General features: G+C 41.0%; 1 protein-coding gene and 1 long non-coding RNA gene across 7 annotated transcripts; one reads left to right on the top strand and one right to left on the bottom strand.

The window, feature by feature from the left end:
- The first annotated feature begins 11 nt into the window (after window positions 1-11).
- LOC114598829 (uncharacterized) lies at window positions 12-18,979 on the top strand. 3 transcript variants are annotated; one of them, XR_003707166.2, is made up of 5 exons: window positions 12-162; window positions 11,429-11,498; window positions 14,425-14,501; window positions 17,900-17,967; window positions 18,170-18,979. It is a non-coding gene; the product is annotated as an uncharacterized LOC114598829 (long non-coding RNA). The 3 variants fall into 3 exon arrangements; XR_013392883.1 differs by having other exon boundaries at window positions 17,900-18,979; XR_003707165.2 differs by lacking the exon at window positions 14,425-14,501.
- Window positions 7,402-24,246, bottom strand: DNAJB4 (DnaJ heat shock protein family (Hsp40) member B4). Of its 4 annotated transcripts, none has more exons than XM_028733027.2 (4): window positions 24,116-24,246; window positions 15,436-15,712; window positions 12,394-12,968; window positions 7,402-9,776 (listed from the first exon to the last, which is right to left on the bottom strand). In XM_028733027.2, exons 2-4 carry the CDS (start codon window positions 15,644-15,646, stop codon window positions 9,543-9,545), a joined length of 1,020 nt encoding a protein of 339 aa, XP_028588860.2. In that variant the 5' UTR covers window positions 15,647-15,712; window positions 24,116-24,246; the 3' UTR covers window positions 7,402-9,542. The 4 variants fall into 4 exon arrangements, with proteins under 4 accessions (XP_028588860.2, XP_028588862.2, XP_028588864.2 ...); XM_028733029.2 differs by lacking the exon at window positions 24,116-24,246 and adding an exon at window positions 23,904-24,086; XM_028733031.2 differs by lacking the exon at window positions 24,116-24,246 and adding an exon at window positions 19,237-23,035.
- Between the last annotated feature and the right edge of the window lie 116 nt (window positions 24,247-24,362).

A 24,362-nucleotide genomic window follows, 5' to 3' on the forward strand; every position in this document is an offset into this window, starting at 1 on the left:
GCGCGCGCAGGACCGGACCTTCCCCCCCCCCCCCGCTGCCCTGGCTTTAGAGCCGCGCCAGGGATGGATGGACGGACGCTGAGCCCACAAGAGTACCTGCCCCTTTAAGGCTGCAGCCCTCACCAAAGCACTGCAACCCTAAACCATCCGAAGTCAATCAGGGTAAGCTCCGGGGGCATCTCACTTCTCTCTTTCTTTCTTTCTTTCTTTCTTTCTTTCTTTCTTTCTACATACATACATACATACATACATACATTTCAGGTTTATACATTTCACTGATTTTACAATCCTTTTGACATTTCAAAACTCGACTTCCTCCCCCCCCCCCTTCCTGCGCTTCCTTAAATTTGTTTTTAATATCTTCTGCGTATCCAAATTAACTTACTTTGCTCATTTGTTCGTCTTCTTTAAATATATACTCTTACGAAACTGCAGGTTATCACAGTAATCCTGCCAATGTTCTTATCTGTTTGCAATTTATCTGTAAATATTCAATAAACCATTTCCATTCTTTTATTTTTTTTAAAAAAAGTTTGTTATCTTGATTTCTTACTCTTCCGGCAAGTTTCTGCATATTCCATAAGTTTTTGTATCCATTCTTCCTTTGCTGGGACTTCTGCTTCTTTCCGTTTGGGGGCAAGTAACATTCTTGCCGCTGTAGTTGCATACACAAATAAGTTTCTATATAGTTTATGTAGTTCTGTCCCTATAAAAAAAAGGTAAAAGTAAAGGACCCCAGACAGTTAAGTCCAGTTGCGAACGACTCTGGCGTTGCAGCACTCATCTCGCTTTACTGGCCGAGGGAGCCAACGTTTGTTCACAGACAGTTTTTCTGGGTCATGTGGCCAGCATGACTAAGCTGCTATCATTTCCCAAAATTTTTTGATAATCTTGCAATCCCACCACGTATGATTTTGCCATTAGATATCTTATTTATTTGATATTTTTGGCTCTCTTTTCCTCATTTATCTACTTGCACTTCGACGTGCTTTCATACTGCTAGGTTGGCAGGAGCTCGGGAGCTCACCCCATCACAGGGATTCCAACTGCCAACCTTCTGATCGGCAAGCCCTAAGCTCAGTGGTTTAGACCACAGCGCCACCTGTGTCCCTTTAATTCTGTCCCTATAATCCCCCCCCCCAAGGCTTCTGGTTTTTTTACAAACATTATTTTAAACATCCTTTTAATTTCATTATATATCATTTCCCAGTAAGCCCTAACTTTACTACAAGACCACCACATATGATAAAAAGAACCTTCTTTCTCTTTACATTTCCAGCATTTAATTTAGATTTATACATTTTTGGCTCAGTTCTCTGCAGTTTGTGCTTTGGATGGCAGCGCCCGCCCAGGTAACCTGAATCGTAGAGTTGGAAGGGACCATGAGCAGGAATGCCAACTTGAATAAAATATTCGGGGGTACCCAGGTAAGCCCCGCCCCACATAATTGATCATATGACACGGCACTTGCACATCATTTGAATGGCAATGCCCATCAACTTTGAGAGGGCCCAGCCACCTCAAATATTTTATTTGGGGAGGTCTCCTAGGACTTGGCTCCTATGACCATGATGAGAATCTAGTCCGATCCTTTGCAATGCAGCAATTTTTCGCCCAACGTGGGCAAACGTTAACTGCTTGGCAGGCTAGGTAGCAGACAAGATGTCCTTCATAAATAAATTTCAGCAATGAAATGAAACGAAACAGAACAACACAAGTCCTAGGTAGTTTAAAGACAAGAAGGATTGGTGCTGCATATTGCTTTGTGGACCAGACGCTACTTCAGGGGTGCCATCAGCACAGATTGGTAGTAGTAGTAGTAGTATTTATTGAATTTATATACCGCCATATACCCGGAGGTCTCAGGGCAGTTCACAGAAAAGATCAACTTAAAAACCACAATATATATAATCAAAATAAAAACAAGAACCCAATAACACATCCCCGCCCCCACCCAAAAGAGCCACATTTTAAAAGGGCATAGGATGTCAATCTGCAGTTGAAGGTCAAAAACCCACTGGTTGGCTTTCCACAATTAGAAATAAATGAACACTTAAATTGCAATTAAATTGTGTGTGTCACAAGGAATCATAAGGTGATTTAAGTCCAGAGTCTAAAATTACCACTGCACAACCATTCCACTTGGAACTTCCAAGTAAAACACGCATAGGGTTGAGCATGAAGCTTACATCCTGTCTACGGATACCAGTAGGGTTTATTTCAAACAAATTCTGCATACGAGCGGACCACAGTAGGTGGTACTAATATATTCCCGCTTTCAGCCCAAAACTCTGCATCTAGATCTTCTTGACTCCCATTGCTTAGACTCCTTGCCTCTAGCACCCGTTTCACAATTAACCACACAGACCGCTTATTGTCTTACAGTTCTGTTACAGAACTAGAAAGTTCTGGACTAGAAAGTTGGCAGACAGTACTGTAGTGAAATTATATGAACAAATCACAGCAACTCACCTAATGGCTGAGGTAAACAGAGAAACAGGTAAATCAATCCAGGCAATAGCCAGGTTGTAACTTGATTTCATATAATATACAATATGTATAATATACACTAACTGTAATATCTCTCTTAATGGAAAACTATTTAAAGGAAATGTATTAGGTCATTTTAAAAAAGAAGGGAAGTGCTCAAAAAAAGCATCCACCTACATTTTGAAATGGAAGAACTTTAGACTTGTGGTCTGCTCTCTCCTAGGTTTTCATTTAGAAGCAATAAAAGGAAACACACTTTTAAACCACATCATGGTGACTAATAAATATTGATCAAGATGATCACAATAGAAAATGCTATTAAGGATATAAGATTATGGAGACAAGGATTCTTGCCAAACTTCATTTATATAAATTATTTACACTGACTGTTCAGGACATTGCTATAAATGATACTAGAGGTCAACAGGACTACTTTACAAATTTCAGTAGTTTGCATTCTCCCACTTTAATGTTTACATAAACTCTGCAAACAATTAATCAGGCCCTGATTTACAGTTCATTGTGTGCTATAAGAGACAGTGATTTATCTGCGCAAAACAATCACTGTGCGTAGTGTTATACAGAGTGCAAGAGCCCCACTCCCTGCCCCCTTGAGCTTACAATCTAATGTTTGATGGAGGGAAAACAAAAAAAGGGGAGGGAAGGAAGGAATATGCAATTGTTTCAGTTGGTAGGTAAAGGTACCCCTGCCCGTACGGGCCAGTCTTGCCAGACTCTAGGGTTGTGCGCCCATCTCACTCTATAGGCCGGGGGCCAGCGCTGTCCAAAGACACTTCCGGGTCACGTGGCCAGCGTGACAAGCTGCATCTGGCGAGCCAGCGCAGCACACGGAAACGCCATTTACCTTCCCGCCAGTAAGCGGTCCCTATTTATCTACTTGCACCCGGGGGTGCTTTCGAACTGTTAGGTTGGCAGGCGCTGGGACCGAACGACGGGAGCGCACCCCGCCGCGGGGATTCGAACCGCCGACCTTTCGATCAGCAAGTCCTAGGTGCTGAGGCTTTAACCCACAGCGCCACCCGTGTCCCGTTTCAGTTGGTACTAAGCTTAATTACAGGCTAATTGAGTAAGGAACCCAGCTTTGTCACCATGTAATGGACAGGGGAAACTCTTTGTGGTAGCAAAAATAAACAAATATTATTCCCTTGACAGACAGCTGATGGGTACTGAAGGTTCCTCAGACTTTCACAGACAGCATCCCCTGCTTGAGCCCTGTCCAAGCTACTACACTGCTGGCAGCTTTAAAGACCTAAGTAAACATTTATTAAAGACCTAGCTAAATAAAGAGTGTTGCCGACCCATGCATTTCCCTAGCTAACATCCAATAAAACAAATGCATGCGACACTGTCATGACGTTACACATTTCCCTACAAACACAGCCCCCTAATCCAACACACTGGCTGCTATGTGCAAGTGATGGGGAATAGTTAGACACAATGGTATCTTGTTTCCTGGCTATCTATGCCTGGAAAGTCTACAGCAGAGCTTTCCCAACTGTGTGTCGTGACATGTTATTGTGTCTGCTGCAGCGTCACGCAAAAGCTCCTCACTCCTGGGACTGGAAAGGAGTTAGTTGAACCTCCGGTTTTCTAGTAAAACTGAATTACTGTATCACAAAATAATGCATGTTTAAAAAGTGTGTCACCAACATGAAAAGTTTGGAAAGCATCCAGCGGCTGTTGGTCTATGTGATGAGTAAACATCCAAGCCTCGATTCAGATTGGGGACAATAGTTATGAGCAACATTGCAGAAAGCTTGTAGAAATATATGCATATTTCTCTCTGAGATTTCTACTGTCAGCACCTCCAACTCCTTCGTACGCAGCTGTGGGTGCTGCAATAGTGGTGACAGCTATGCCATTATCATACCAGTCAGAATGTAAAATATTCTTCAACTAGTTACCCTAATGAACTGTCTGTGCCTCTTCCTGTAAGAGAATGCGAACCTGCTTGCTCTTCTTAATTAACTTACAAACTCAGAAGCATCTGACACACTTTTACCAGCTAAGACAATTGGGAGTGTAGGAAGTCTTGAGATACAACTCAGCTTGCACTGGAGGCTAATGTGTCTGCGTGGGAAAGAAGACATAGAAATAGGAACCTCCAAGTTTCCTAGACGGTCCTTTCTGACCTAACCTGTGTTGTCCTTCCCTTGGGTGCTAAAATGATACTCTTAAGCAGTGCTTCTTTTCTAGAAAAATTAACTCCCCATGAAGTTGTTAAAGAGTCACACTTTTTAACCAAATGTAACAAATTTCCTACTTCCTTCTTTATCCTTACCTTCAGCAAGGAAATATTTTCTGCATCTCTCCTGCTGAGTTGAAAAAGCAAGCATAGCTCAAGGCATATCTACCAAAGTCAGATAGAACTGGGATCTTTCCTATCATGCATTTCTTATAATAAACATAGCTTTTTTATTTTGCTAAACTTATAGCCTCATTGTGATTATATCCAGGGCAAAAGTGTGCTCCTCCAGCAGGGATTCAATAAGTTCAATTTCTGCTGAGCGTTTGAATTCCGAAAACCAACAGTGGATAAACCGATTTGCAGTGACTCTGTTCCTTCCTTCCTGTTTGATTCCAGATGGTTCTATCTTAGCCTCTCTGCTTTTTAACATTATATTTAACATTATTGTACATTTACCAAAGAGATGTATTACATAAGTGTAGACAGCAGCATTATGTGCTGTTGACATCTATTTATATCAAATAAAAAACAGCAAGATTCCCTGAATCCAGATAAGACAGAGAGCAGCAATGCAGGGAGACTGAACTTCCCTGTTCTTCCAGAAGTTGAATTCCCACTCGAAAAGCGACTTCTTATTCATAGAGTGACTCTCAACTCTGATTTGGTGCTTCTCGGTTGAGAGCTGTGGCAAGGAGTACACCTTTTGCCATTTTAAGCTGGCAAGCAAATTATATCCCGTTCTCTCATATCAGAATTTTAGCCATTCTTTAGTAACATCTCATTTTGGATACTGTAATGTGATCTGCATTGGGCTGCCCTTGAAGATTGTTTGGAAGCTACTGCTGCAACCTATTCTGACAGGAGCAGACCACACAAAGCATGTAAGTCTGATCTTGGCTCAGCTGCCTATTGGTATTCTTTTTGACATTTACAGCCCTAAACGGCAAGCATTCCACATATCTAAAGGATCATCTTACCTAGGATTAAACCTTTAACGCATACTAGTCTTCATGTGTTCTAGAGATTGTACTATTACTTATATCTACTTTTCTCTTGGATTCTGAACTATTTTATTGTTAAACTTTAACATATAAAAAGGGGAGGGGGTTACTACTGAATGTTGAAAAGCGTATTTACTGTTCAAGTGTACATAAGATTGCAGTCCTAATATTGCAGCTATAGTTTGTTACTAAACAAACTCTTAAATAGCCATTGGTTTTTGACAACTCACATCCAGTTGCATGCTGTCCATCCTCTTCTTAGAAAAGATGATTCAGAGAGTTGTTGTGCACCAATTGTAAGTACTTTTGGATGAAACAGATTGTCTTGACCCATTTCAGTCTGGGTGCAGGACTGGTTATGGGACTCAATCAGCTTTGGCTTCCCTGATGGATCATCTTTATCAGGAAGAGAACAGGGGAGTACAAGCCTATAACCTATCTTTCAACGTTAGCTTAAGATACCATGGTCGATGTATCAAAAGCCTATTCTTACTTGATCTTTCAGCGGCTTTTGACACCATTGACCTTGGTATCTTTCTGAGCTGACTCTGTGAGATGGCTATTAGAGGCACTGTTTTACAGTGGTTCGGATCCCATCTTCAAAGCTGGTTTCAGATAATAGCATTAGGTTATTCTTCCAGGCCCCTGGCAGTTGTACTACAGGCAGTGCTATTTTTCTATAAAAAGAGGTGCCGGAGCTTACCTTGTTCTCTTAGAATGGCAATGACACCCACCTGAGAGCCCTGGACCAGTGCCTGGACTCTACTGAGGTGGCGGAAGACCAACCAACTGACGCTGAATCCTGGCAAAATGGAGGTCCTGTGAGTAAACGGTTTCTGGGTCTAGATAATTGGGTGATTGCCTGTTTTTGATGGGGTTGTACTTCCCCTGAAGGAGGTTCATAGTCTGGGGGTGTTTCTGGATCCATCTTGGATGCTTAGAGACCTAGGTGGCCTTGTGGCTAGGGGTACCTTTCACCAGCTTTGGCTAGTAAGACAGCTCCTGCTGTTCCTGGACTGCAGTAGCCTGACCACCATGGTCTGTGTGCTGGTAATCTCCTGGCATGATTACTGCAATGTGCTTGATGTGGGGCTGCCCTTGAGGTTAGCCCAGAAGGTTCAGCTGTTGCAAAAGGTGGCAGATTGGCTGCACGTTGGGGCAAGGTACTGCTAAAACGTTACTCCACTGTTGAAAGAATTGTAGCAGCTGCCAATTAAGCTCTGGTCTAAGTACAAGGTGCTGGGTTTTGCTGTATAAAGCCCTACACAGCTCGGGACTAGGGTACCTGAAAGGCCATCTCACCCCTTGTACACACAGTCAGTCACTGTGCTTAGCAGGTGAGGGCCTCCTGCAGATACCATCAAACAGGAGCTCTGTTCCACACAATAGGAATTGGGCGTTTATCATTGTGGTATCTACCCTTCTGAATTCCATCCCTTTAAGTATTAACCAGATGTCATCCTTGTTGGGTTTTGGCACATAAGAAACACATTCCTTTTTCAAAAAGTCATTTAAGTTGATTTCCTTCCCAGTCTGCATCTATATTGGAATTGTTTTTAAGATTATTTATCCCTTGTTGTCTCCTACCTTGGGAAGCAAGAGCAGGATATAAATTCAATAAAGTCATAGATAAATAATAATTACATGCATTTGCTCTCACGCACCCAACTCAGTTGAAATTACAAAAATAGAAAACACAAGTTAGAAACAATATATTTAATTAAAAAACATATAAATGCAATACAGATCATAAATGATATGTAAATGCATAAGGATGAAGCAGCCATTTCCTACTTTCTCACTTTTAGTGTCATGAGTGCTAGTGTCACGAGTGCAAGTTCTGGATCCTCCTACTTTCAGAATGCACATATTTCTTCATATCCCATGTATAAAATCTTATTAAATGTTGCCAATTCATTCAAATGGGTAGTTTCTAGAATGGTTCCCCCCCCCCATTATAACTATTCTGCATTATAGATGGCTACTGCTTAGAGAATGGGTGTCATAATTAATTTTCTACATAAAAGCATACAAAATTGTTAATTACCCTGTTGGTTAAAAGTGCAGCTACATAGCACATTTGTACGTACATAAAATCATTTATTTTCTTTAAAGAATATGACTTTCAGATGTTAACATATTGCAGCAAGTTTAGAGACAAATGCTAAAAGGATGTTTACTTGTTAATTTTTGCCATCCAAGGGTACCAGCCCTATAGATTCTTTTTCTTTTCTTTTAGAAAACTATAATTGAGGGCATTTTCTTCCCTTCGTTTAGATAATTCAGAACGAGCTTACAACTTCTTAAGTGGGACCGAGTACTACTAATTTACTGACCACAGAAGTTTCAAGGGGCTTAAACTGTGAAAGACTGTGAAGTTAGTGTGCTGAAATAGGCCCATTCCCTTGACATTTGTTCAGATAACCCTTCTATATAGACTCGCTATCTCAGCAGGCAGGTTCCACAATTTGGACATATGTTTTAATGGACATTAAAGCAACTGCTGCCACATTTTTTCCATATGGAAATCTGGTAAATCAGCTGTGAGCTTGTTGACTGGAATGGTTGCTTGAGCTGGGTTTGGTGGGAAAGCATGTAGCCTAAAGTGCCAGAATGTTAGGGGGTCTTGAGGCCTTCTTACAGGTTAACAAGATTTACCTAGGTTGCTGCGCCTTTTAGAAGAAAGCAGGCCCTTACTTGTGGCAGGGAACATCCCACCTTTGGATCATATTTGGATTACCTTGCTCTGTGTTGTATGCTTTTGTCCCTGCGAAGCCAATGATTTTATTGATATGTACAGAACTGGCTGGTTTAGCACAGTTTGTTTGATCTGACATAATTGCCCAAATATACTTGTTCTCGCTAATGTTTCCTTTTATCAAATAAATGTACCTCCTTTCGGAATTGTGTGTGTGCGTGTGCACGCGAGCTTTATTTAGGTAATGCCTTGGTACTAAATCCAATACTTGACTGCTTAGTTCCCTACCAGGGACTGTGTTTTTAGAATAAGGTCAGACAGCAGAGGGTATTGCTTTGACCCTTGTTCCCTTGGAATCTTAGGAACGTCAGGTGAAGTCTGGGAGTCTCTTGGCCTGGGCTGGATAGGAGTGGAGGCTGCGTAAATGTAGGGTAGGGGTTAGACCCTGAATATTTGGCAACTACTGAGTCACCCACTGTGTGTTCTGGTTTGGAGCATGTTCATGACATGGTACATATATGTATGACTGTGGAATGGCACATATAATTTTCTGTTAGGCAAGCATCTGTAGAATACTGAGGAAAGGAATCCAAAAACAATGCAGGAAAAAAACTTACCCTTCAGGCTCATGAACATTTCAAGTGAGATTTCCTGCCTTCTGCTGTGTGCAATGTAAACATAGCGAATTGGCATATACACAACATAAATATTGCAAACGTTACATAGATTCATACTACGAATTCCAATTTCTGATCCTGCAATATAATAATCTCACATAGATGATAAAGAAATATCTGAAATAAAGTGCTTTAAAACGCAAGCACTTCATGATTCTGTGCATATGAGATATGCACAGAAGTGCCCCCCTCACACACACAAAAATACATCTTACTTATAAGCAAATACTGGATAAAACTTTTTGAAAAGGAAAATCCAATACACAGCAAATGGTTTTAGCTTCATACTTGATTGCAAGTGTTTTGTACTTTTGCCTCCTATTCTCATGCAGCACTGCATAACTCTCTCCCCAATCCACACACAAAAAAGTTAAGTTCCACAGTTATAGATTGCACTTTTACAGCATAAACCTCAACTCTTCAATTTTCAGTGTCCTTTTGGAACAAGTTCAAAAAAGTATGTTGTTTTATGAAACAGGAAGATTTCTCCTGAGTACTTCTTTTGATGCTGGAGCTATACTGTCTGGAAAGGTTACTTCAAATTCTATAATCAAGTCACCTCGTTGGTCGGGATTTTTGGGAAATGGCAAGCCATATCCTATAATTCTTCTTCTCATTCCAGGTTTTACAACTTCATTTACTGTCATAGGTATGGTTCGACCTTCTATTGTTGGTACATTGATTGAGGTGCCACACAAGGCCTAAAAAATAAGTTTAAAAAGCCAAATCAGAAGCAGCAGGACATTTATTTTTTTTGTAAAGCACTTAAAGAAAGATAAGTATCTATGAAATATAACTTAGAAATACAGTTACAGTATTATACATCCTATACTGTTGCTCTATGTTGGGTGTATTGGTAATGCTAGAAAGCATTACTATAAGTAAACGTATTTTCAAGTAAAGCCTAGGGTGTAATTTTCAGAAGCAGAGATTGAATCTTATACAAATAATTCCTGTGTAGCCCACATTCTTACAGCACAATCCTAGGTATGCATTTCATAACTATAAATGGTTTTGTAAAGGGAAAACAATAAGCAAACATAGCTGAACAGTTCCCACTACGTACAGCAGAAGTGGCTAACCTGTGACCACTCCCATATGACCAATGACATTGCTGGCTCAGGTTTATGGGAGTTGGCATCCAACAACATCTGGAGGGTTACAGGCTCTCCATCCCTGCTTTACATGGAGCTTCTTGTGCATTTAAGCACTACCAGTAGTGGTTGGCAGGGCAGTGGCCGGTGGAGCTGCTTTGCTGACCTAGTTTCCCAATGTCATGCATTGCTGCCTAATACCAAGAGGGAGAGGGGCAAGGCAATGGGGACCTCTGTGTAGAGCAAAGGCATTAGATTGGCTGCACCCATACCAAGCTCCCTGCTGCTTTGCCACTCCTCCTCTTGCTAACCAGCAGTGACTTCATGGTGTTGGCAAGTCAGGTTAGCAATGCAGCCCCACTGGTCACTACTGCACACCATCCATCTTCTCCTTGAGGTAGGAACCATCTAAGCCAGATGTAGGTAACATGGTACCCTTCAGATAATGCTGTCTACAACTTGCTTCATTCGTTATCAGTGGTTACGGTGGATGGGGTGGGTGGGAGTTTTAGTTCCAAATACAGAGGGCATCATGTTGCCTATCCCTGATCTATTCATGCAAAGCATAAGTGCACTGCACTCGTTTTGCAACCCATGGACAAAAATGAAGGAGTCCTACATGCACGGAATTCAGTGTTTATGTAAGAATCCCAGTAAACCACTGTCAGCCAACCTATTAGGAATGCCAGACTCTCTAACTAATTGTACTTAAAACAAAACAAAAAAAGCCTGGCCTAAGCTGTATTCAAAATAAAATTAGCAAAATATTAGTTGCTTAGATTCACTATAGAGAGGTATTTACACAGTATCTGTAATATTATAAGGCATAGCTCATAGTGCTATTTAGTTTAGTTTAGTTCTATTTCATTTTGCTTGTTTAGTTCTAACTGCAACATAATGTACATATACATCAATTTAACACCCATTTATATAAAAGCATTGGTTTAAAATTAAACCTGTGCCATCTCAGCTAAGTTTACTGCTGCTTACATTGGCCAAGTGTTGGTTTGCATAACTGCACCATTTTGTATCCATCTACTCAATTGCTACAAAATTAGAAGCAAAGCAGATCTTGTTGTCCACACAGCACTGATTTCTCTGCTGTTTTAAAAATCTGCAACTTTATTAGAGTGTAGGTGGGTGCTTCCCCCACCCCCTAGAGGCATTCTGGTGGGAGTTTTGCTCATGAGTCTGTTTTGGGTTTCTGCATTTGTGTTCCAATAACCTTTTAGACCAACACATTTTCTATCATGCTGCAGATCGATGCCACATCCTCATACTGCAAAGAGTCACTGAATAGAATCAGAAAACATCTCAGCCAGTTAAAAGGTAGGCTCAACTGAGTACATGACTAACTTTTGTTGCAGGCAGAGAGTTGTGCCCAATACTAGTCCTACTCACAGTAGATCCATTGAAGTAAATGAACCTGAGTTAGCCAGATCCATTAACTTCAGTGGGTCTACTCCAAGTTGGACTAGCATTGGATTCAACCCAGAATAGAATAGAAAATGGTAATGAGGGGAAAGCAAGAGATGGCACAAGCAGCAACCAGAATTATGAAGTACAGTGTTAGCTTTGGATATTTTATCCCACACTCTGTTATGACATGCTAAAGTCAAAGAATAGCAGTCATCCTTCTTCCAAACAGTGCTGAACTATTCAACACAGTGGGTGGAATCCAGTGTTACACCATGGTGGAAGTGCCATCAATGCAAGCAACTGCAGCTTGCCAGATGGAACTATCCCCCTCTCCTCCTCCCTGGGTGCTGCTCTGGGAGTTCTCCCAACACTCCCCCGGAGTCGATTTTGGGGCATGCTGGTTGGAGGGGACACTGGGGTGAGGAGAGGGGAAAGCCCCATTGTGCAAGTGGAAGTTCTTCTGCAGGGCTTGCACTGACAGGACTCGTTAGGTGAATCACGCCCATTATCTGGGTGTCTACATATTTATCAAACAACATCATCTATGGCAGGCTTCCTCAAACTCGGCCCTCCAGATGTTATGAGACTGTAATTCCCATCATCCCTGACCACTGGTCCTACTAGCTAGGGATCATGGGAGTTGTAGGCCAAAAAAATATCTGGCGGGCCGAGTTTTAGGAAGCCTGATCTATGGGCTATTATCATGTTCAACTCAGCTTTGACTGTAAAACAATGTGAACAAGTTTGAAGCACAGATGGCATGAAGTTTTAACAATACCATTCCAAAGCATAACAAGGTACTTACCTCTCGTAAGGTGATCTTGACAGGATAGACAATATTTGAACCATCCCTCTTGAAGTGAGGATGTATTTTATCTTTAATAACAAACACAATATCAGCTGGTATGGTGCTAGGTGTTTCATCGCCTTCTTTGGGGAATGTAATTTTGGTGCCCTCTTTCCATCCTCTCTTGATATCAATAGTGAGGATTTTATCCTCCGTTCTGACACTTCTACCATCTGGGTTGAGCCGTTTTCGGGAAATTCTCATTCTTTTTGTGCATCCATGGTAAATCTCTTCCAGTGATACCTTGAGTTCATGAACAATAGGGGGATCTTGCTTACGACGGGGTTGGCTACCAACAGTGTTTCTTTCCCTTGGGAATCCATTCATATTGAAAGAAGTAAAGGAACCAAATGGATCTCCATCCACTTCCATTTCTTCAGTGTCTCTGCCACCAGGCATCCTTCTTCCAAAGAAGATCTCAAAAGGATTTGCACCACCAAAAAATGCTGCAAATGTGGCATGTGGGTCTCCGTGAAAGGAGTACTGGAAAGTACCACCTTGCCCATCTGGCCCTCCAGCTCCTCCTTTCAGTCCTACAAAAGGGTACAAATAAGTTTAACAATGCCAACCTTAAATACAGGGAACCAGGCAGAGGGCCTTCTCTGTAGTAGCACCCACCCTGTGGAATACCCTCCCATCAGTTGTCAAGGAGATGAGTAACTATATAACCCTTACAAGATATTGAAAGGCAGCCCTGTATAGGCAAGCCTTTTAATGTGTAATGTTTTCTTATGTTTTTATACATGTTGGAAGCTGCCCAGAGTAGCTGGGGCAACCCAGTTGGGTAGGTGGGGTACAAATAATAAAATTATTATTATTGTACTGGTTTAGAAATGCACACAATATCCAACTATAATCATGTACTGTATACACTTAATGACGGGACTTCCTTTAGAGTTTTCAGTAGGGCCTGCTTCGAGGAAGCAACCATTGGATTGGGCCACACATCAAATATAACACAGCCCAATCTTACATGCATTTATTTGGAAGCCCAGCTGAGTTTAATTGGACCTACTTCTAAGTTTTGAATAGACTACAGCCCAAGAAATTAGAAAATGCTAAAGTACTGCAAGCTACGCAAAGTGATATTTATAAAGAGATCTTATGAAGTTATGCTTTCACACTCATGCTGACAGTTACCTCAGCTATTTCAAGCCTGCCATTTCTTCCAACGTTATGGCACCCACCTACACTCTGTGATTAATTACACCTACGCAGCCATCCTAAATTTAAACAGTTTCTTAGCTTTCTAGTCTATCTTCAAAACACCTAAGCAGACTCTGCATGAGAAGGCTGTGGGCCATAACTCTATAGTCTTTGGTTCTAAATGTCATCTGCTGCTTGGTAGAGTGTGTGTGTGTGTGTGTGTGTGTGTGTGTGAGAGAGAGAGAGAGAGAGAGAGAGAGAATAGAAAAGAAAAGAACATGAATGTTTGCAAGTTGGGGATGTAGTACCCAAAGTTAGGAGAGAAATTATGCTGTCATGGATTTTAATCAAATTTACATTAGGATGGGATTCAGAAATGCAAGAATACAAATCTCTAGAAAGGTTTTATAACTCTACTTTCAAAAATCTTATTTGCGTTGACTTAGAACCATGAAAACAAAAATCAAGTCTTTTCTCCAAGCTGAGAAAATATTCAGTAAATAAAAACAGGTTGCTAAAATGGCTTTTCAGGCTAAACCTAGTCTCTTAGCTATGATGAGCATGATGATCATATACAGATGTAGTACTAATGCCAAGCGGGCTGACAAACCATACCATGTGCTTAGCGGAATGACACTTCCTAGAATAGATAATGGATAGGTTTTGCTGAAAGGACACCGGGTCCCATGGCTATAAAAAGGGGCTCTGGACCCACAGTCTGCCCATGTCCTGGGCACCAGTAAAGCTGCTGCATTCACCAAGATTTAAAGCTTTATAAGCTTATTAAATATCTAATGTGTTACACAGAAATATTAGGCATGTGAGAATATTAATTTCTCACAGGACGAGTAGAAAATCCATGCTGATATTGGCTGGGAAAGAAGCAGACACACACACACTGGTATAATTAGGAAAAGGAGGTAGGAATGAAAAGGGGACTAAAGAACATGTGAATGCCTAAAGAATGCTGATCCTTGACTAAGAATAAAGAACCCATTTGTTTCAAGGCCTCACAGAAGTCCAATGACTACAAGAGAAACAGTGATCCTGGAGCTGCAGTATTAAAACTTCAAGTAGAACCAGCATTTATAGAAATGTGTAGATTTGTGATGAATTCAAACTTCTCAGAGCAATCATCATCAAGAGCTCATCAATTAAGTGTTCACATGTTTTCAATAGACCATCATAAAGTGAAAAGTCTTGTTTCATTGAGGGAGTATGTTATTGTAACGAAGCCAGCTTAGGTCAGCATTTGAACAAGATTTTGAACCATAAAGGTAGCAACCCAGTTCCAAAAGTTCTAAGAATCCATCTAAACTAAATTATTTTAACATAATAGTTTTAAGCTAAACACACTGCTTCTGGGCCTCATTCCCTTGGCACTTTAGCACTGTTTACAATTAAGCTGAAAACTTGTCCTAGTATTTCATGACATCAGACAAATTCTTTCCTTTCCAGGCAAGATGCCAATATTGGCTGGAGTCTGGACACCTGGACCCTGGCTGAGAAGGGCCATTTTTAATAAAAGCTTATTTTAATAAAACTATACCCGTACATTTTATGCTTGGAAGAGTGAGACAAACTCAGCACACTATTGCAAAGTTTTTGTAACATAAATTAAACAGTATCTACTAACATGTTTGACAGATGAATCAAATAGATTCACCTAGAAAATAACCTAAATTAGAACATTCCATAGAAGTATTAGACTCTCAAGCAAGTCTTGAATCCTCAAACTATGTTACTACATCTAATTGCTCAAACCTGCTTCTTAAAAACTGCCTCACTGCATCTGACATTTTAAAAAAAGCTTTCTATTTTAAGCTAAAACTACTGTACATAAAATTCTTTTACCTTCTTCTCCATACTGATCATAAATTTCTCTTTTTTGGGGATCACTCAGCACCTCATAAGCTTCTGCAATCTCTTTGAATTTTTCTTCTGCGTGGGGAGATTTGTTCTTATCTGGATGCCATTTAAGGGCTTGTTTTCTGTAAGCTTTCTTTATGTCTTCATCAGATGCTCCCTTTTCGATCCCAAGAACGGAATAATAATCCTTTCCCATACTGAACCTTCACAAAGTTTATTTCCTTCTATATAACAGCGTCCAGTTTCTCAGCTTGCGATGTTGCTGGAAAAGCGTTAACAGAAGTCACAAGAGCAGCAGTTTTAGTAAGCAGCGGGCAGACTGCTTATTACATTCTCCCCTTCTTGGTCGTTTCATACAGATAAATATACACAGTGGTAGAGACACTGCCACCCAGAGCCCTCCCAATTATACTACGTGTCTGTGCTCTTTCTAGAACAGCAAATGCTGTAAGACGTCACTTCCCAAGCTAACTACAGCCAAAACTCTGCAGTGTTCCCTTTCTGCAGTTAACTGTTCAATGTCCTTCTCCCTCTGAATCTGAATGAATTGCTGATAGGGGAGGAAAAACCTTAACCCCCACTTTCCTTTTGTACATGGACCTGTGTATTTCAGACACTGGTCAGATTTTTTACAATGTGATAAAGTAATAAGTGTGAAAAATGAAACTGTTAGATAAAAACAACAACGCCCTGATTTCTTAGTTGTGAGGAATCGGTTAACAGAATAGAGATGGCATGCAATTAACAACAAAAATTATGGGAAAGTAAAGATCTTATAAAACACAGGCCATGTCTCCTGCTCCCAGTACATTGGTTTTGATTTCTTCACATTCAGCCTATAAAAGCAAAATGCAAGTGCTTCTCTAGCAGCAACACAACTGAATGATTGATTGCCTCGCAGCACCAGTCACTTTCCATGCTACCCTCTAGGCACGAGTGACAGATACAAAATAGATTAAGCCTTTGCGTGAATTTGCTTTCCTCGTGGAATGTCAAATGTTGAAAAAAAAGCCTAGCATAGAGTAGGGTACAAAAAGCAACCTGTCAGTTTTTTGCAGTCATTTTAGTTGCAGGTGGCACCAATATATAGGTGGACAGTACAATCAGGTAGCTGAAACAGCAGAAGCAACAAGAGCCAATTTCAATTGTTTCAGGGAAAATATAAAAGTAAATAGGGGCTAATAGTTGCTTTTCAGTTAACCTTAGATCGCATTAAGTATGACTTACAAAAGACCATGACTTAAATTATGTATTATAGTTTCACTCTTCTTTTTCCCAGAGAACCAGTTCGCATGCCTGTTAAGGGAGAACCCAACCACATATTCTCTATCCAGGCTTTTTTGACTGCCTAACCCAAGCAGTTAAAATCATCCGTTTGTTACATTGATTTCACACTGGAGTGAAATTCAAGCATTCTAGTTTATGTTTGTTTGCTTATTCCAGTAAGTGGTGGATTCTGATACCTTTAAAACCAGCCTGTATTCTCAGACATGGTGAATAGCACAGTACAATCAATCATTTTCCAAGTCTCGGGGTAGGAGAGCCTTGGAACATCCATGAAGGCATTATCTTTTTGCCTTTAAATTTCTCATAATAGAACTGCCATTGACATCAAAACTAGAATTTCTTTCTACCAATGTTCGGAATTCCAAGAGAGAGTTTGGAACCTGCCCTCAACAGCTGCTCCATGCCAAGAGACGGTTTGCTCATTCAGTCCTGATTACAAAGGGCCTGGGGGGTGTCCTTGGGGGAATTTATCCCTCCCTTTGCCCATCTCCCTTGCAGCTTTCTTATAATTTGAAGAAATGCATGTAAGGTATGCAACAAAGAGATGCAGTGTAGAGTGATCCTGTTCAGCACTCCCCATTGCATTTCTATTCCCTCCCAGTTTTCTTCCACACACCCCAACAGACAGTCAGCATTCCATTCCCGATAAATTCTACTGAAGTGCAACAGCTGAAATTATATGAAGTTTCTCATATACAGCTGTCCAGATAAGGGAATGGATGGATGTTTGAGGCGGGTGGGGAAGAATGAGGATGGGAGAAAGCCTGCCAAGAGACATTGGAAGTAGAATAGGCTACCACCAGCAAAATTACACTTGTGTTGCAGCATTTTCTATAGCCTTCAGGAGCAACTCAAGATAGTTTTCCTCTGAATTGTTCTCATACCACGTAGATTGCCTACTCCACATCATCCTACTAAAGCCAACTGATTTTTTGGTTAGCTACCTTGAAACTTTTGTCTGAAAGATGGCTTAGAAACCTTTTACCAAAAATAAAGCAGGCATGCCAACAATGACACTTGTGTCCTCTGTGTGTCAGATATGAATGGAAAGGGCATAGATGTGTGCACAGAAACCTTTGCCTTGCTCTGGAACACAGCATACTCTAGTAGTTAATTTGGACACACAAGCAATCCAAATAACACATTCCTCTTCTTTCACTAGTATCGCTTCTCACTACACCAGAAGGTTCTTCATGGAAATAAACAGAGAGCAATTCTCATTACGTGTTGGTGAGTACTTATCCTCCTACTAACTCTAAAATATTTCATGAGCCATTTCACAATTCTGCTTGACTTAGTCCACAGAGATGTGAGTGAAGCAAAACAAAAAGCAGTGATGCCACTGTAAGTCGAGCATATGTGGGAAAGGGGGTTGGCATGAAACTGTGTGTGACTTATTAAATGACATTTTGGCTTTCTTTTTCTTTTATAGATTCAAGTCCCTATGTCAAACCAGTTTACCAATAGAAAACAGACATATTCATCAAAAACATTTTTGCAGTTAAAATTAGTAATGTGTATATTTCTTTTTTTACATGCGAGGTGGTATTTGTGCTGCTGTTTCTGACACGTTATATAACCATAAAATGAGATGAAAATACAGCTGGTCTTTTCTTCAGAAAGTGTATTTATAGCTTGTTTGAATAATATATTCCTGTTAATAGGAAGGTAAGACCTAGGGAAGAGCTTATTCTATTTTCTACAACATGGCTTCAGAATGATGTGATCTATTCTATTAACCGAAACAGTTCAAGTAGTGTGAACAATTCAAAGTAAATAACAGGTCAATCTAAATTTTAAAAAAACAAATTTCTATTTGTAAAGCCTCCCCCCCCCCCCAACATGGAATTTGAGTTATCTATTGGGCTAGATCAGGCATGTCCAACAGGTAGATCACAATCTACTGGTAGATCACAGGGTGTTCCTGGTAGGTCCTGGTAGATATTTGGCCCCTCAGTGATCTCCCCCCGCCAAAAAAAATTGCAGTCTATTGGGAGTTGGACGTCCCTGGTCTAGATGGACATCTAGCCTTTAAAACCAAGGCTGGTGGTTTTACTGGAAGCAAAGTGAGGTGTATATAGTGAGGCATCATATAGCATACTGTAACTTGCTGTAAAGAATTGGTAGGAATAGCTTTTGTATGCAAAGAGAGAGGCAACAAGAACTTATTTTACAAAAAACTTATTATCTTACTTTGCCAACCTATGTAAATAAAAGTTAATGGGTGCTTCCCTCTGTTCTATCATCCTGCCCCATTCTTCTGCCTTCAACATATCCTAGTACTGTCTTCTTCCTATACACTTCTCTGCACGACCAGAGCAGGAAGGAATGAGCAGCTTCCACAGCACAAATGGTGGCTGTTGTTCATCCTACATACGGTCTGGCAATTTTAAGGTTATGGCAGAAACGGATACATATTGGACAGCTGTTTCAGGGGCTATGTTCTGTCCACCTAACTTAAAAGGTAAATAACTCTCGTAAAGGAAAACAGGACCTTACCTGACCACAATCCTTACACACAGCAATACGTGAAGTTTCCTCTGATCCTGATCTGCTCAGTTTATTTTTGTGAGAAAGGAACTCAGGATATCATGTTCTGGAACTGAGCAGGGAATATTTTGTGTAAACATCCTCTCCTTGTCTTTCAGTTGCCAAGTAAAAGCTCTAGTTAGATTCTTTCACTGGCTTTGTTTTTGGCAAGACCAACATAGAAACCAACTTTTGTGATGGGCTTAATAGAGAGTAAAGACAGAAGAGCACTGAAGCTTATAGAAAAAGTGTCTGTTCTGCTGTTGCTCATGCTATTTGTGTACTGTACATCAGTGGAGAATTTTACTCAGACACTCAGTTCAATGTCACACAAAGGATATTGAACACTAAGCAGCTGAAAATTAACATGACACAACAACTGCATGGAATCCATGATCAGAGTGCAAGGGTTCTGTTCTGAAAGCAAAGAATTTTCTCCCATTTTCTCCAGGTTCCTGTTTGACATACTGTAAAATACTTCTCCTAAGAAAGTTTCCTCTTCCTGGCCTATCTTTTGCCAGGTACTTTTAAGGAAGCCAACCAACATTTTGAAACTACTTTAATATTATGAGAACAAGCCTCATCAGCCTTCAGGCTCCCACACTTTTCCTCCAGCTACCCTGTCATCTGAACACAGGCAAACCATAGTTATCCTAATTATGGTTTGTTGAAACAAGCCAGCTTCATATAGAAGTTTATGAAGCTGACTTGTTTCAACTAATCATATTAAGATTAACCAGTATCTAAGGGGCGGCGACACTAAACTGTGCTTTAATCTGGAATGAAAGCTGCAAAACTCCACCTTATAGCCATACTAAAAGTACTGAACCAGTTTAGCATTTCATCAAAATTCAGCCAATGCATGTCCAGCAGATTAAAATATGTCATGGGTAATGGGGTTGAGAAAAAGGTAAACATCCTCAAAAATATACCAGTGAATAATTAGAGCTCTTCTCGTTTACTTTCTAGAAGTACTTTAAAACATGACTTAGTGTCTATCCCACTATTTAATCCCAAGTAGAGCATAAGAAAATTATTCCTATCAAAACTTTACCAAAAAAGGAACAGCACAAATTTCAGCTGTAGACATGCAATGTATTTCAGGGGGGTGGAGTGTGTTTCCAAGTATCTATGCCAGAGACTTACTCTCAAGGGCTTTTCTCCACCCACACATTGGAGTATGACTCACAGTGCTAAAGTTAAAGTTTACAGAAGACTTAGAAGTCCAATTCTCTTGCGCTGTGAAATCCAGTAAGAAAAGACTGGATTTGATTCCTTAAACCTAACCAGCAGGAAGATCCATGGCAGGTAATTGGGTGACAGAAGCGACAAATGTTTTGAACTAAAATTCCCAGATGATGTCACACATTAGGAGCTCTACAGAAAGAGAAAGCTGCATAGCTCTGAGCATAATTTGTCTATTCAGATCAGAAACAACTAAAGGTGGTTGCTTAAGTCTTTGAGTTTTAATATTCCTGTGCCACTCCATATCTCACAAGAGGCCCTTCTTCGAACCTGTTACAAATAATATGGCATGTTACAAATAATTTCATAACAACCCAGAACTACCATATTCAGTATTTGTATTCATAACTCAAGAATGTGTTTTCCCTTGCAAACAAGTAGTGAGGGGTGTTGCCTACCCCCATTCTACTTGACAGCAGCTTATTAAATGAGCCATTTAGATGCAGTCAGCAAGAAGCCCTTTGCCCAAGGTACTGCAAGTTGTACCACACCTGACTGCAAATCCTCAAATATTTACAAATTGTACAACTATATTGCTTCCCTCAAGATTTTACCTTGGCTAAATCTATTTACAAAAATAGAGAATGATTTAAGCACTGCCGATGATTCGCCTCAGAAACATCCGTTCAGCTACCACAAAATCCTGTCTAGATCCGACTATAAATAATTCAATGGTTGCTCTTTCCAAAAGGCTTTTCTTCTCATTCTTCCCCCCGAAAAAACCTCCTGTGGAATGCAGGAATATTAAACGAAGGCCTAGCATGGGTTATGTTGTTATAGCAGGGAAAAAGCCAAGCAGCTCTCCACTCCAAGAGTCTATTCCCCTTTGTTGGGGGGCAAGAACACTTTCATGAAATAATGAACTTCATGTGATTACATGCAGTTCATGAGTTAGTGTGCAATCTAGTGCTCCTCCTCCTCTAAATTAAGCTGCAAAGCAGGATCAAGAACGTATGGAACTCTAGATGTTGCTGAATTACAACTCTCATCAGTTACTGCCAGCATGTTTATGCTTCAGGGAAAATTGCATGAAATGTAACCAACTTCTTATTGTGGATAAACGCTTGCAAGCTATTTTATTAGTACATTTTGAAAAACTGTGTTTTAAACTCTTTGGATGTTTTATAATGAGCACCATCTGACTATGCCCACTAGAGGTCACTAAACAAATATTAATCTTTACAGATACTAGAAATCTTACCATCCCAAGGTTTTCAGTTTAGAAACATTATGGAAAATAAGTACTGTAGTTGTTTTTGTTACATTAAACTCGCCCTTTGTCCAGTGTAGTTTCTTTGCCACTTGCTCTTTAATCTTAATCATGTGTTGGCCCTGTGTCAATGTTATTTTCATATCAAGCAGCAATTTGAACCTAGGTCAATAACTATCTTACAAATTTCAATTTTTGGCGTACTCCTGATAATGAAACTTCTCTGGCTGTCCCATGATCATTCCTATTTCTTGCCCCCCGCCACAAGCTCACAGCTTCAAAATAGATGTTATGTTGAGCAGTGGATTCCAGAAAAAACACATTATGAATTATTTTGAGGATGTCTGTCGCATTGAGCCTGTCTCCTCTGCTTGAAGGCAAAAAAAAGCTGCACAATACCCCCATATCATTGTTTCCACCAATCACTATGTTCAAGGAATTAAGAGAGAATTGTGCAACTTACCGTATATCAAGGCTAAAGTGTCAACACTAAGTCCCTTAACTCGCTAAATCTTGCCTAGTGAACCCTATGTAAATCTTTCAGATAAAAAGGAAAACAGTGTAACTGTATGTCTTACAAAAAACATAAATCTAACATGCAAGTTACCGCTTCTTCTATGGACCCTGCTCTTTGGGATATATTTCTCCCTGCTTAACACATAATATAACCCAACCCTATATATACTTTTTTGGAAAGTTTTTGACACCAATGGGATTTTGGTCTTCAAACTTTTCTATCCTGAAGAAGCACTTTCCACATAGCAGTATCTTTGGTACCCACAGTTGTCATCTATGAACCAGTGTCACACTTCCCTGCAGTCATACATTGCAAAGGAACATCAACAACAGCTGTGTTTCAGCAAAGGTTGTACACAATTACTGAACTTATTGAGGAATCGTTAAGTTTCTAATCAACCTCAAGATTCTACAGAACAGTCTAAAAATACTACACTAAACTAGACATGCAAGTTTAAGATCACAGATTAAGATAAAGGATTGTCTCCAATTAAGTCATACTCAGAATAGAGCCCTTGTAATCAACAGACTTTACTGAATTCACCAAATTTACTTCCAAGTATGAGCTTATCCACACTTACCTTTTGCTCCATACTTTCTAGGCACAGGTCCACCTGCCACTTTGCCCAGGAAAACCTGATCTTTACTGCCAAATTGGAGTAAATGGCAATATGGGTTTTCTGCAGATTGCTGTTTGATCTGATTTAGCAGCAAAGAGCAGGGAGTTTTGGAGTAAGCACTGGAGCAAAAAGAAAAAGACCTAGAAAGCCTGGACCTGTGCCTAGAAATGTGGGACAAAGGTAAGTGTGGATGAGCCCTAAGACTCTGCAAGCAATTTAAACCCTTGACCCCCCCCCCCACCTCACTGTCTGGTGGGACTTTACAGAGCAGCAGGAACCCTGTTGTACCTGCAGCCCTGCTACACACTTGGTAGCCAGGGTAGGGAGTAGGCAGATTGCTGCACTGGCCTGGAGCTGCTCAAGCCAAAAATTGTTGTTGTGGCAGCGATAGGGTCAGCTTGTGTGGGCTCTGCGCTGCTGAGATTCTGCCAGTGGCACTTCAATCCACCTGCACATTTGAAAGGCTGAAAGTGGAGTTTCACAGCATCACTGTGCAGGCAGAAACCACGCCCAAAACATGTGTCCCCTTACCCTCAGTCTAGCACAAAGGGGGGGGGGGAGTATGGATTCCAGTTGGATACAGCCCGAGGAGTTTGTCTGATCCAAAATGTCCAAGATGCTATAACTAATGCATTTAGAAAGGATTAGATTAGATGGTGCATGGAAAACACACACCATATACTTAAAAGCACATCCCCACCTCTTAAGAATCCTGGGAACTGCAGTTCACTCTCTTGCAAAGCGACGGTTTCTAGCACCCACAGGCTACTGTTGCCAGAATTTGGGGGTGGGAATCGGATGCAAGCCCCTTAGGGCATGTTATTACAGCATCTAGTCCCTGGAGTGTTTCTGAGGCCTATGCATCAGTACCAGAAACCCAGGAGACATTTGCCCCTCCCCTCCCCGCCACATCCAAATTTAAGACATCACCGCCTGGAGGAAAAAAACACGTGTTTGTTTTTTGGGAACAGGGGGTGGAAAAGCTTTAATATAAACGTTATGGGCAGATACGAAATCAGCATTCATGGTTTTCTCCGGGACCTTACATGCTTGTTTCAGGGGCGTGCGCTTCTCTTTCGTTTTAACAACGTTTATCAAAACTTTAGCTGCGCTTCGCAGGCCCACCAATTTTGCTTGGGTTTGTCGCTATATATAAGGCGACCGCGAACGGCGGCCCGAGCCCGTTACTTTACGCGCCTTGCCCCCTGAGAGAGGCAGGCCCTCGTCGCGCTCACTCCACCCGCCCTGACAGACTCACTCGCAGGCCTAGAGGCTAAGGCCGCGACGACGGCGCTCCTCGAGAGACGCGACGGCAACTACCTCAGAGCCGCCTCCTCCCCTCCGCTATTGTCCGAACACGCCGGCTCTGGAGAAACGTCAAAACGCCCGGGGGAGGGGGTTTTAAAAAAAGAGCGCGAGAGGGAGGGCTTTTGGGGATAACCTATCGCGAGATGTAATGCCGCCCACCCCTCCACCCCGCTTAAAACGTCACCACCGCAACTCGC

This window comes from Podarcis muralis, chromosome 5 (genome assembly GCF_964188315.1).
Source record: "Podarcis muralis chromosome 5, rPodMur119.hap1.1, whole genome shotgun sequence".
Classification (NCBI taxonomy): Eukaryota; Metazoa; Chordata; class Lepidosauria; order Squamata; family Lacertidae; genus Podarcis; species Podarcis muralis.